Source organism: Dendrobates tinctorius, unplaced genomic scaffold (genome assembly GCF_039654945.1).
Source record: "Dendrobates tinctorius isolate UK_male_01 unplaced genomic scaffold, ASM3965494v1 ptg000011l, whole genome shotgun sequence".
Taxonomy (NCBI): domain Eukaryota; kingdom Metazoa; phylum Chordata; class Amphibia; order Anura; family Dendrobatidae; genus Dendrobates; species Dendrobates tinctorius.
In genome coordinates this window covers 108,115,093-108,129,233 of record NW_027361679.1, presented here as the reverse complement: position 1 = coordinate 108,129,233, position 14,141 = coordinate 108,115,093, and the positions used below count along the sequence as shown (strand labels likewise).

General features: G+C 43.0%; 1 protein-coding gene across 2 annotated transcripts in view; it reads right to left on the bottom strand.

The window, feature by feature from the left end:
- Window positions 1–14,141, bottom strand: part of AP3D1 (adaptor related protein complex 3 subunit delta 1) — a 135,332-nt gene that overhangs the window by 54,448 nt on the left and 66,743 nt on the right. For both annotated transcript variants that reach the window (XM_073546053.1, XM_073546044.1), the window contains exons 2-7: window positions 10,585–10,680; window positions 4,507–4,587; window positions 4,344–4,424; window positions 4,082–4,189; window positions 1,427–1,556; window positions 1,198–1,337 (exon numbers count right to left, since the gene is read on the bottom strand). In XM_073546053.1, coding sequence (XP_073402154.1) covers window positions 1,198–1,337; window positions 1,427–1,556; window positions 4,082–4,189; window positions 4,344–4,424; window positions 4,507–4,587; window positions 10,585–10,680 — 636 coding nt within the window. The remainder of the gene's footprint in view (window positions 1–1,197; window positions 1,338–1,426; window positions 1,557–4,081; window positions 4,190–4,343; window positions 4,425–4,506; window positions 4,588–10,584; window positions 10,681–14,141) is intronic.

Below are 14,141 nucleotides of genomic sequence, written 5' to 3'. Positions count from 1 at the left end.
TTTCAACTGAACATGTCTGATCACATACGCCCTCCTCAGCAGCAATTAAGTGAACAGAAGAATGGTGCAGTAGAAGAACCTGAAATAAGTATTATTAAATGCCACATAATCAAGTGCCAAACAAAAGTGAACAATCCCTTAAAGGGGTTTCTGAGCCAGGGATGGTGATGTATGCGATATGAAGCAGTCTAGCCGGTGCTGTCTCACTCCATACATTTGTACTGAGCGAGGCCCACCAGATGGTATCTGCCCAGGGAGCATGTATAACGTATACAACACCGCCATTCCCGGCTCAGAAACTGCCGAATCCTAGAAGCGCACAGTGCTGGGGGGATTCATAAGTCTCCAGTCACACAGAGTGACTGCAGACTTATTTAAGACTTGACGACCCTTTTATATCTATTCTGTAGTAACCAGAGAGTGTAGTGGATACAGACAGAGAAGAAGGTTATCCAATCGCTTCCTAGTACAAGGCATTGGTCATCAATAAGACCCTTTATATTACTAGTGATGAGCGAGCATTCCCAGGTAAGGTGGTATCCGAGCACACTCGTGCCTTAAGAGTAGATTCTGCGTTCTCGAATACTATGTTCGAGTCACTGAGTCTACAAGTCTCACGGCTGTTCAACAGAAGCAACACATGCAGCGATTGCCTAATAAACAGGCAGTCCCTGGATGTGTTATGGCTGTTAAACAACCACAAGACTGGCATCACTAATTACCTTATATCAATGGGGTGAGGAATGTGCAAAGGGACCAAACAGGATCACGACAGATACAGAGGACAGGGGGACCTGGACATGGCGACTGTTTGGGAATCATTGTGACTTAATTGGTAATTCTAGGCTTAAAAAGATGTATTTAAAAGGTTTGTAGCCGTTTCGCTTGCAGTGAATTGTGTTTCATACTTTGGCTCAAAAGTTTTCTTGGTGGATTCAGTGATTGCTGGTCAGTGCAGAAATGAAACTTGCAGTTTGTCTAACAATCTTCCCCGTGTTTTGTCATTCAGCATGCCTGCAAACAATTTCCTCTGTTTGTCGGAAAAAATAAGTCTAGTCACAACGAGGAGTTAAGACGGTTAAATATAAATGGCAGGCCGGTTCCTTCATGTCTTGTGAAGAGGTGCGAGTTTTAATGCTGTTTAAAGAAGGTGTTAATTACATGGGAAGAGAAAAGGACACGCGATTACGTTCTTACCAATTTAATAATTTTAATTAGGACCCAGTTGTTAGTAGAAGAAGTCATGAGCTTGAAGAATAGTGGAGCCAATGACAGGTAGTTTTTGGGGTTTCTACGAGCTAGTTCACAAATAACATTCACCGCTGCGGACTGAACCCCTGGGAGTGGGAAACAAAAAGGGCACACATAACCAAATGTATCAATGGGTGTGGGATGACAACAATCGGAGCAGTGGGCGCACGCTTACCTGGATCAGGGTCCTCCAGCTTCTCTTTCAGCCTGGGAAACGCTGGGCGCAGAGACTCCGGATACTTAAGAAACACTTTATACATGATCAGAACGGCCTTTTTCCTGATGTATGGCTTTGTGTGAGACATCTACAAGGGATCAAAAAGGATTTCTGCACGTTTGGTAGCAAATACTTTTATGGCCAAAAGTATATTTATCTTGGGCATAAAAGTTTTTACATTGATTTTTCTGGCTAACACGGTACCACAATATTGTTTTTATTGTACATCGTGCTCGTTTGGAAATAATGCGTTGGACTTAGGCGCTGTTCACATTAGAATCAGGAGTTCCATTTTTAACAGAAATAAGAGCTTTTACAAAATGGATCTTAACGGATCCTGAATGATCTCTTTAAAGAAGCCTACAAATGATTTTTTTGGAATCAGTCGGGTAGCTGAGGGCCAATGCACAAGTTCGTTACATTCATGGGTAGCTTTCTTCAACAGGGGTTCATCAGAGATCTTTGTTTGCTATAGATTGCCGTTCACTCTACTATTGTATTAAAGATGGGAGCTTAATGCAGAAACCAGCACCAATGTGATCAATGGCTGCACTGCTGAAAACAATGGTTTCTGTCATCAAACCACAGGGTGATCACTTAGAGGAATTATCTATAAAGCTAATGTAATACTGAAAGGGAAACCATTAACACCAGCTTGGTTCCATGTCCTATACGAAGGGTGCGCTATGCATGACAAGGCCGCTAACCATGCAGCAAACGACGGACATGGCTTACCGCTAACGGTTAGGCTACTTTCAGACTTGCGTTAGGAGGCGCAGTGCAGGGCCGCCGCTAAGCTCCGCCCCGGCCACGTCTCCTCCGGTCAGCTCCTCCTATGGGCGCATGATGCTGCATGCAACCGGCGTACCCTATATTTAGCGCTGGGTATGCTGGTCGCGCGCTGGTCTGCTTTTGGCTCTACGCCGACATGCGCCAAAGGCAACGTGTTGCGTGTCTTGCGCCCATAAAAGGAGCTGACCGGAGGAGGCACGGCCGGAGCTTAGTGGCGGCTCTGCGCTGCGCCTCATAACGCAAGTTTGAAAGTAGCCTTACAAAGGTGAAGCACACGTGGTTCTGCATGGTTTCATCCTGAATTCCAGGGGCATAGAGATGAAAATCAGCTAACTATGAATGATCTACAACGCAAGTGTCTCTCAAATGTAAAAAAATCAAATCAAGAGTTGTAAAGGTGAAAGGTTTTAGATCTCACCAATATACAGAGTGATTGTGTATTCACTAATGAAATGTAAGAGTTAACTCCAGCACCGCTGCCAGGAACTTCACCAAAGCAGCACATCATAATGCCTGGCTAGATCGCAAACTGTTCTGCAGATTCAGCATTCTTGGAGCTTGTTTTAAGTTAAACATACATTCTTGAAAGGAATTTGTCAGCAGGTTTTTGCTATGTAATCCAAGTACAGCATAATGCAGGAGTTAAAACACTGAATTCAGCCTTGTGTCACTTATCAAGCTGTGTGTCACATACTTATAATGAAGGTTTTATCTGCAGGACCTTATTACTGCTGGGACTAAAGCAGCTCCCGAGACCTGGTGTGACTATGCCCCTTTCCTGTGATAAGCAGCTCACTGTCTATAGACTATGTACATAGAAAGCCTGGTGTGGTCAGGGTTAGCTTTCTCAGCTCTGCTACAAGCTACATCTAAGAACGCTGATCGTGTCAGAATGGCTGAAAAACAGGAAACTAAGTACTGATATATCGCTGGAATCAGGGTCTCTTTACCTACATTATTGCTGCTCTCAGATGAGGAAGCAAAAACCTCTTGCAATAACAGCAGGATTTCACTCTCAAACTATTTATATGTGAATGTGGTTCTTTCAAAATCAAATCCATCATTATCTTTACAAGAATTTCTGCACCTAATACCATCATTAAATTTGGTTATATGTGTTTTTTTCATTACGTTTGAGCGCATTTTTATTGCTGCGGTCTTTTTTGGTATGTCATATTTTAAATAAAGCTGCTTCTGTTACTTAGCTTTGATATTGGTAATGCCAATGCTTAGAAGGGTTTTAAGGAGTGATTCCACTGAGGAAATACACTAAAACATGTGGATTTGCCTCATCTCATTCAAGACTATGCGGAAAATTAGCAAATAAAATATCTACCACAAAAGAAATTGACATGTTGCAGATATCAAAATCACACCACAGAATGTGTCTGCAGTATAATATAAAGCACAGTGAGATTTAGAGAAAACTCAATTTGCTAGAACTGAACAACGCTGTGTTTCTTACCCAGCGAAATACAAGTACCATACACTCATCAGAAGAACTTAGCCTTAGGGTTCATACTGCATACATTAAATGTGGTTTTAAATTGTTTTCCAAAATTTAAGTGAAGACATGGGTTGCCACAGCACTGGTGCCCCGCTGATACAGGTTTTTTTTTGGGGGGGGTTTTTTGGAGTGGAAGGCACTCTCAAAGCAGCCTCCCACACAAATAGGGGCATGTGGATAGGGTATGTCTTCATGCGAGAAAACACCAAAAAATACTAAGTTAGTAATAGCTGGTGGTTTTAATGTCTTCATGCGTCAATCCCTTTAAAGAATAGCATATGTTTTCCAAGAGGTCTTCCATGCACTTCACTTACCAGTGTCATGATGTCATTTGCCAAATCTCTGGCCAGGTCGGGAGTGACAAAACAAGAGAGCCCGGTCAGGGCCACACCAGTATCATACTGATTAGGACTGCTCAGATCCTGAGAAGAAAACACTACTTTGTTACAATAAATGCTAAAGAAGATTTGTCACTTTTCTTAAATAAAAGCAGACAGCAATAAATTGACAGCGGTTCTGTCAAACGATATATCTACAGTATAAGAAGAGAAAAGAATACGGACTCCTAAGCCATACCTTCCTTATCTGATTTGTGGTCAGCATAATGACATCTGTGCCCTCATGGAAGCATTGTGAAGCCGCCAAGTATCCAATCCTCTGGACAACACAGAAGTAAACAGATGAAAACAGAAGACACTAATATACAGAGGTGAAAAGCCAAGGCTGTTTTAAATCTTACCTTAAAAGTAAACTTTGAGGCGCTCATCACCTCGATAATATTAAATGCAGCCCAGCTGATGTCATAGCCCAGCATTTGCAACTGTAGACAGAAGGAAAAAGTAATGTCAATGAGAAAAATGACGCCAGCGACACACATGAACTGGAAGGTGCCATTGATATAAACCATGTCTCTGTGAGATCTCAGCCATGCCAAATGGACATCAGTATAACTGCGGTACACAGCTCTCTTTCTGTGCCCTGTTAGGCTCTATGGAGATCACAGAGGGGTGGCCTCCCACTCAGAACAGTCTACAGGTAAGAGCAGCCACATACCACTGGCTTTACACATGCGACGGCCATTTCTACTTCCCAAACTTTAGGCCCGCATAATAATTCAGGAGAATGCCAATAGCAGATGGTGGTGGTTAGCCTTACAGAGATAGGGTGGCCCCATACACATTCTAGTAAGACCAGGTCTGCCATGCATGAATTGTTAATTCATTAAAGGGAACAGGTCATGTTAAAAAAAAAAAAAAACACTAATAACCAGCAGAAGTGGGGATAATCAGCTGTGTACTAGTGTTCTGACACCATGTGGCACTGAGAGCCCCACTGCCAGGAGGAAATTAAATTTATTCCCAGTCTAGCAGTGTTCGGTATTCAGTCATGGGGGTGGAACCGGCACGGGCTCAGTCACTGATCAGTGTATAGAGAACGGCGGCTGTAACCACACCCCCAGCACTGACTGACAGCAGCTCCGGATTAGAGCCGCTGTCAGTCAGTGATGTGGCAGTTACAGCCGCCGTTCTCTATACACTGAGCGGTGACAAACAGTTCCGGCCATAACCCTATGGACTGATAGCCTGAGACTTCCAGGAGGAATAAAGCTATGGTCACATGGTGTCAGAACACTATCACCCTGCAGATTAACCCCATATCTGCCAAGTTTTTTGTTTTTACATGACAGGTTCCCTTTGAGTTCCCCTTAAATGACTGAAGAAGAGTTTGCAGCGATACTCTAAGCATTGTTTTTCGTTTATTCTCACTGCCGTATTGTTTGTCACTTTAGAATTCGAGTCAGTGAGCATGTCAGCATGTTAATATGGGCACTGCAAAAGATTTGAAAACCATCAATCAAAACAAATAACATCCAAAAAGAAGGTAAAATGAGGTGTTCAACATATGTTGTGTTTCACCAAGATTTCATGCCACTTGGTTGTCACATGTCCTCATTCAGCACTGCCGCCAATCACTGGGTAAGGAGCACAACAGATGGGACAACACAGATGCAGGCCATTTACAAAGAATGGAGCACTTGATCTTGTCTTAGCAGGCTGCCAAAATCTAATAATTGAGCAAAGTCAGGGAAAATTATGTTGAGGTTTCTTAAAAATTATCTTCCTCAGCAGCACATTGTCCTGGGCTCCGAAGGACAGTCATTCTGTGTGCATGGAAGTGTGGTCAGCCTGTCTGAACAGGTCATTAAGCAACTGCTGACCAGCTTTCACCTAGCCGATCGGCACGTGTAAACCCACCATTAAAATTTATTTTGCACAACTCTTTCAAGCAAGTTCCCATATTTTCCCTGAACATCTGCCTTTCCTACAATACACATTTTCTGGGATGGCTGCCAGAGACCCAACAAATCAGCCTGAGCTCACTGTTTGGCTATACACACAAGACTTAAGTGGAACACTAGAAAAGGGTCACTTATATAACAAGGGGGAAAAAAATGAAGTCTGGGCTCTCTAGGGTATTGGGGGAGCCAGGTCCCAGGACAGCTGATAATCATCTGTAAGATTCAGATAAAGTGGATACTCATGCCCATTTCTATTACAAGAAGCAGCTGCAAGTGCTTGCTGCAAAACAGATCACAAGACAAGAGAAAATTCGAATTATCAGGAATCTCGTGGTAAAATATCTTCCGGTACTGTCCTATTTCTGCACATAGATGGGCTTCTGAGGTTGTTAAAGGTCAGCAAGATCTCATAAAACTTTTTATATGCACACATAGCTCTTATAAAGACAAATCCAGCAATACCTTTACATGGCCATACTGTTCCTCTGCTACTGATAAATCAGTGTTTGTATTGATATGTAAATGACTATGGTAGATCTGATGCCTCTGTCACTCCAGCTCTATTTCCCGCCCAGTGCCGCCTACCCCTACATAACTTACAGCCTCTATGCTTTGTGACATCAGGCAAAGGAGCCAACAAACAAGAAGGAGATGCCAGCACTGCTCGGTGGGGAATAGTTCTGGAGTGACAGAGGCGTCAGATCTACCATAGCCATTTACATATCAATATAAACATTGATTTCACAGTAATGTAGGAGAAGACTAACCATGTAAAAGTACTGCTGGACTTGTCTTCATAAGAGCTATATGCCCATTTAACCCCTTCATGACTGGAGGTATTTTCGGTTTTATGTTTTCGTTTTTTGCTCCCCTTCTTCCCAGAGCCATAACTTATTTCTTTTTACGTCAAAATGGCCATGTGAGGGCTTGTTTTCTGCGGGACAAGTTCTACTTTTGATCGACATAATTGGTTTTAACATACCATGTCCTGGAAAAACGGGAAAAAAATTCAAACTGCGGTGAAATTGCATAAAAAGTGCAATCCCACAGTTTTTTGTTTTGCCTTTTTACTAGGTTCACTAAATGCTAAAACTGACCTGCCATTATGATTCTCCAGGTCATTACGAGTTCATATGCAAAACACAAGCCGCGGAGACACCATCACGTTTCTCAACGCAAGCAATGACTAGCCAGGTCTTTCCCCGGGAAGGAACAACCACGGGAAGGGCAGTCTCCAATGAAGAAGACCACCTATGCCAAAACATGGTATCCATCCACAGACAGCAGTTTCGGGGTATTGCCCCTCATCAGTGTGGAGTAGGAAACTGGCCAGTAGGAGCAATGCCGGGGAAAGACCTGGCTAGTTATTGCTTGCGTTGAGAAACATGTGATGGTGTCTCCGCGACTTGTGTTTTGCATGTTTTACAGATTTCCCATAAGGAATGGGGGCAGTGCTCTAGAATCACTGCGTTGAGAAACATGTGATGGTGTCTCCGCAGTGTTGGATGTTGATCTCCATGAGTTCATTCATCCTCATTTATTACGAGTTCATAGACATCAAACATGTATAGGTTGTTTTTTTTATCTAAGTGGTGAAAAAATATTCTAAACTTTGTTAAAAAAAAATATAAAAATTGTGCCATTTTCCTATACCCGTATCATCTCTATTTTTCGTGATCTCGGGTTGGGTGCAGGCTTATTTTTTGCACGCCGAGCTGACGTTTTTAATGATACCATATTGGTGCAGATTTGTTCTTTTTATCGCCCATCATTGCATTTTAGTGCAATGTCACGGCAACCAAAAAAGTTAATTCTGGCGTTTTGACTGTTTTTTTTTCTCGCTACGCCGTTTAGAGGTGGATCACACATCCGCTTTTAGACGTCCGTCAAAATCCGACGTTTTGCAAAAAAAAAAAAAAACGGATCCGCCATTTTTTTTTTGGCGGATCCGTTTTTATAACCAGAGAGTTGCATTAGTGGCTAAAGCGGATCCGTCCAAAAAACGGATCCGGAAGCATCCTTTTTTTTTCACACTTTGGCGGACGCCAAAAACAAATGTGTGAAACAGGCCTTAACGATTAAGTTAATCCTTTATTTTTAATAAAAATAGATCGGGTGATTCTGAACGCGGCGATACCAAATGTGTTTATGTTTGATTTTTTTTTTTATTGTTTTATTTTGAGTGGAGTGAAAGGGGGGTGATCTGAACTTTTATATATTTTTGTTCATATTTTTAAAAAACTTTTTTTTTCCAATTTTGGCATGCTTCAATAGCCTCCATGGGAGACTAGAAACTGCCATAACCCGATTGGCTCTGCTACATACAGGCGATGATCAGATCGCCTGCGTGTAGCAGAATTACTGACTTGCTGTGAGCGGCGACTACCGGGTGGTGCTCATCGCAATCTGGCAGTGACAACCATAGAGGTCTCAAGGAGACCTCTGGTTCTCATGCCAACCCAAGATCGCGTGACGGGGGTCACCGGCGCGATGGCTGGAAATGCATGTTAAATACCACTGTCAGCCTTTGACAGCGGCATTTAACGAGTTTACAGCCACAGGAAGATTGTGATTCCTCCCATGGTAGTTAGCAGCACGTCAGCTGCACAAAAACAGCTGACATATGCCAGGAAAGGTCCGGGCTCCTGCAATGAGCAGGGGGAGGCTTCCAATGACGGATAGACCAGTCATTGGTTGTTAAGGGGTTAAATAGTTTTTGGGGTGGAATACTGCAGACAGCTTCCCCTTAAGCCTTTATGTTAAAAGCAAAAATATTGCTGAGAACAGATGCACAGTCATAACTTATATTTGGCTAACAGTTTTTAAAAATCAATGACAAGTTCTGGGTACAGCTTCAGTATGGAGATATAATAGTTTAGTGATGCTTCAGGCAGTAGCTGCTATTTGGGGAGAGTATGATCACTTATACATGACAATGAGTTCTCACTGAAACTTTGACTCGGCACTGCTTAAAGCACCACGCCAGCATTTCAGGGGGGGGGGGTTCAGCGCTGGAGCGGGAGCTTTAAATGTAAGCCCCCTGTCCTTGCTCTTATACTAATCTTTCGGCGGCTTCATCTTTAACCGATGGCGCCACCTTGTGCCCGCAAGTTCTAATTGGCCGGAAGTCAGAAGTTGTGTCACACCAGTTCAATGCAAGTCTATGAGAGCCAGAACGAGGCTCGCAGAGGTGTACTGTGAGAAGGGCCTCTAGCACGCTACGTGAAACACTGGAGCTGCCGGCAGATCACTTTTAGCCGAAGACTGATGCAAGAGATGCTGGAGAAGGATGAAGGTGGTGGTAGGGGAATATGAGACGGGGCAGAGGAATTATATTTAAAGCAACACTTCAGCGGTGCAATGAAGAAGAAAAAACTGGAGAGGTGCTTTACGGCTTCTGTGAAAATCGGTCTGAGAATGGAACGCAATGTACAGACTGGCTGTAGCTCTCCTGACGCATGCATCACAGCCTCATAGGCATATGAAGCTGCCACGCTCAGTCCCTCCATTTGGGTCCATGATCATACCAACTTACACGCACCTGAAGCAGCCATTAGGCCAAGTTCACAAGCTCAGTATTTGATCAGCATTTTACCTCAGTGTCTGTAAGCCAAACCAGGAGAGGAACAATCAGAGGAAAAGTATAATAGAAACTCGTCACCACTTCTGGATTTATCACCCACTCCTGGTTTTGGCTTACACATACTGAGCATGTGATTGTTGCCTTAAGGCAAGTTCACATGCGTAACAGACCACACACGGACATCACTCAAGCCAAGGTGAGCCTATTTGTTAGTGCACACGCACTGCGTTCCCCACACACACGCCTCGGTGAGGGGGAGTGATCGGCAGCATGCGCTTGTGCAGTCCAATTTACTTCCCAGACTGGTGCACTTAGAGAGCAGACAGCTCCTGCAACCCATCTGCTATTCAGAAGACCACATGCAGTTGCACAGGTCAAGGATGCAAATTGTTACCTTGAATACTCAGCAAAATGCAGAGCTCGTCTGAACTTAACTGCACTGTGTGAATATAGGCTCACACGTCGTCAAAAACATGATCGACCAAAACCCCACTGACCAAGAGCATAAAAGCTGCAGTATACCCTATTTTCACTGCAGATTCCATTCATTGCTATGCAAAGAGCACCTGCAAAAGGGCCGAGTGACGTCTATGTGCAAGTTTACAAGAGTGACTTTCCACATGAACGTCAGGGTCTGTGAGGAAGGAGAAGGTGTAGGGTTCAGGGGGGATAGAACGCACGATTCGGTGCAAGTAACAGCAGCACACAGCTCCTGCACTTGTTTGCAGTACAGACAGGCAGACTATATGGCAGACCGGCCTTAGAAGGTGCCATTCTGTGACGCAAAGCCCACATACAGAAAGAACACACACGAGTGAATTTTTAATTATAAGTTATAACCCATATAAAGTCCTGAGGTTAACAACGGTGTAAATGGCAAACAATTTTTTAATCTGTACTTTAAAAATTCATGCATCATAAGGACAATTACTCACATAGGTTAGCTTGCAAACGGCATTCGCTTTCACAGCAATGTTGTCTTGCTTAAGTTCTTGTTTGATCTCATCGATACAGTGGGAGATGTATTTTGCCTAGAAGGGGAAACAAAACAGTAATGTAAATGGCATCGAAAGGAGCTGTCCTTAATATACCACACAGGGTCCGCACACATGGAGGCAAAGCAGGTTTCAAAAGCCCTTTAAAATCATTCCCATGCATTGCAAAGCTCGACAATCCTGCCGTGACCGGCTGCCTACCTGTATGTGTGACAGTATCTGGAGGGAAACTGAACACATGAAAGTGAAGCTACACCATGGATGTCAAATTGAACATGAAGTAATGGACTTCTGAGCTCTGAAAGCTGAAATCAAAATTGGCCACAAACACAGATGCTGCCCTGCCAGTGGGAGATTGCACCACAACATCATAGCATGACACAAGTGGATGCAGCCACGCTGTCTTTGGCTTTGTAGTCACATCTGTAGCCTAGCTTACACTGCAGTAGTCGCACAATGCCTAGCACTGGCTGCCTAAATGTCAAAGCAACAGAATTTTGACAGAATTAATTTAACCCCTTCATCCCCCCCCCCCCCCCCCAAGCCGGTTTTCACCTTCATGACCAGGCCACATCTTAAAATTCTGACCACTGTCACTTTATGGAACACTTCAACGGATCCCGCTGATTCTGAGATTCTTTTCTCGTGGCATATTGTACTTCATGATTGCGGTAAAATTTGTTCGCTATAAGGCTATGTGCACACGCTGCGGATTCACCAGCGGATTTTTCCGTGCAGATCCGCAGGTAAAACCGCAGACCTGCGGTTTTACCTGTGGATTGGCCAGCAGTTTTTCCCCTGCGGTTTGACACCTAGACAATGGAATAGGTGGCAAACGGCAGCGGAATCCACAGAAAAAGAATTGACAAGTCAATTCTTTCTGCGGATTTAAAACCGCATCTTTTCCGCAGTGAAAAAACCGCAGCATGTGCACAGCGGATTGTAAATCCCATAGACTTACATTGTACTGTACACTGTCTGCAGAACTGCTGCGGATCCGCAGAGGCAAAATCCGCAGCGGATCCGCAGTAGAATCCGCAGCGTGTGCACACACTCTAACTTGCGTTTATTTGTGAAAAGAAATCGGAAATTTGGAAAACTTCACGATTTTTAAACTTTTAATTTTTGTGCCCTTAAACCAGAGAGATATGTCACAAAAAATATTTAATAAATAACATTTTCTCATAGGTCTACTTTACATCAGCACAATTTTGGAAACTTTTTTTTGCTAGGAAGTTACCTAGATTAAAAATTGACCAGAGATTCATCAATTTTCCAACTAAGTTTACAAAACTGTTTATTTAGGGACCACATCTCATTTGAAGTGACTTTGAGGGGTCTGTATGATAGAAAATACCCCAAAGTAAAACCATTCTAAAAACAGCACCTCAAAGTACACAAAACTACATTCAAGAAGTTTATTAACCCTTCAGGTGCTTCACAGGAACTGAAGCAATGTGGAAGGAAAAAATAAACATTTAACTTGTTTCACAAAAATGTTAGTTAAATTTTTTTATTTTCACAAGGGTAACAGGAGAAAATGACCTGAAAATTTGTGTGCACTTTCTACTGAGTACTCAGATACCCCATATATGGGGGAAAACTACTAACTGGGCGCATGGCAGAGCTCGGAAAGGAAGGAGTGACTTTTGGAACACAGACTTTGATAGGATGATCAGTGGGTGTCATGTTGCATTTGCAAAGCCCTTTATGTGCATAAACAGTAGAAACCCCCCTACAAGTGATCTTTTTTTTTTATAATTCTTTATTTAAAGACTCACAACGAAATCCAGGTTAACATAATAATTGAAACCAGACAAGTAGACGAATACAAGCAATACAACTTAACTCCCGACCAAGACAATCGTCCACGAGTCCTTAACATCCGGGGACCCGGTAGTAGAGTTCAATTTGGAGGGTCTTTCATTTTTGTAACTTTTAGCAAACAGTATAGGAAAGAAAAGATAGAACAGAGGAAGAAGAAGGAGAGCGGCTGAAGCGAAAAATGAGAGTGGGGGAAATAAGTAACGGAGCCAAGAGAGGCAAAAAAAAAAAAAAAAGGAGAGGGAAGGAAAAAACGAGGGGGTAAGGGAAGGAGTACGCAACCAACCAAAGTCCACCACTCAGCTTCATGTTTTCAGTTAAACACAGGGGGGTTTGCCTCCAGCATTAGATCAAAATACTCACTAGAGCTTCGAAAATTCATCCATCCAATCCAAGTAGCCCAAAATTTTGGGTATGATTCATGTATGGATGAGGTGAGGTCCTCCATATACATCGCTAGTTTTTCCGTGGGAAATAGGCGGAAATTAAAATGCGATGTTCTCGCATATTTCCCACGGAATGGAGTTCAGGAATTCCCACGGAAATTTCCGCGGGAATTCTGCAACATGTGGACATAGTCTTACTCCTAAATATTTCAGGTGTTGGGTAGCCCATTTGAAACTGAAGCACATCTGTAAAGATCTTACAAGTTCTGGGGAAGAAGTAATGTTAAGCGCCTCGGATTTTGAAAAATTAATCTTGAAATTAGACAATTGAGCATATGTTCTGAATTCATTCATTAGGTTAGGCAGGGAGATCTTAGACGAGGTAACGAAGAAAAGGAGGTCATCAGCGTATGCTGCTACTTTATAAGTGTTTTGAAGTACATGAATACCCGAGATATTGGGGTTGGCTCTAACATGTCTAAGAAAGGGTTCAAGGGTGAGAATGAAAATGAGGGGGGACAGAGGGCTACAAGTGATCTTACAATTGGAACTGATCTAGTGTTTTCCTGGTATGTAAATTTTACAATGTGGTGGCATATGTAAATTGTGTTGAGTGCATCAGGTTGGCTTATGTGAGCTGTGCAAGTCAGAAATTCATTTAGTAGTCCATGGATGTGTAGTACAGTTTGAAGCATTCTTACATGCACAGGCCAGGTTTGCTGTGGCAGATGTCGCATTGCCAAATGGTGTCCTTGCTTAACCCCATTCTGTAACATACTCGGCACTTTTTTTAACGACCTTCTTTTCTTTGAAGCTTGAGGAACCTCATTGGGGAAATGATGCCCTGGTATAATATGAGCACCTTCAATTCCGGAAGTATTGGGGCAGTCAACAGTACAATACTGCCAAAGTCGTGTCTTCTCCACTAACCCCATGTGAAGGACAAGTCCCCAAAACATCTTTATTTCTTCTGTGTCTACATAGGTTCAGTTAGAAAATGAAGTAGTGGAGTTTTGGGCCAAAAATTGCTGGGAGTACAAATATTTCTCGGCCATGAGATTTACAAAAATCTTCAGAAAAAGACTGAAAAAGTCTGTGAGGCCGGTGGTGTCAAATTAGATTCCTAATTGCACCACAAAGTTAATAATCTGTGCCTCAATCTTCAGGGGGGGTTAGGTCCATACGGGGTCAGTAACAGTGGGCGCTGGTTCATTTTCTTTCCTGGGGTGTCTGCGTGGCAGTTCGGTATCTGTTAGCGCTATATAAGAATAAAGATTATTATTTGAA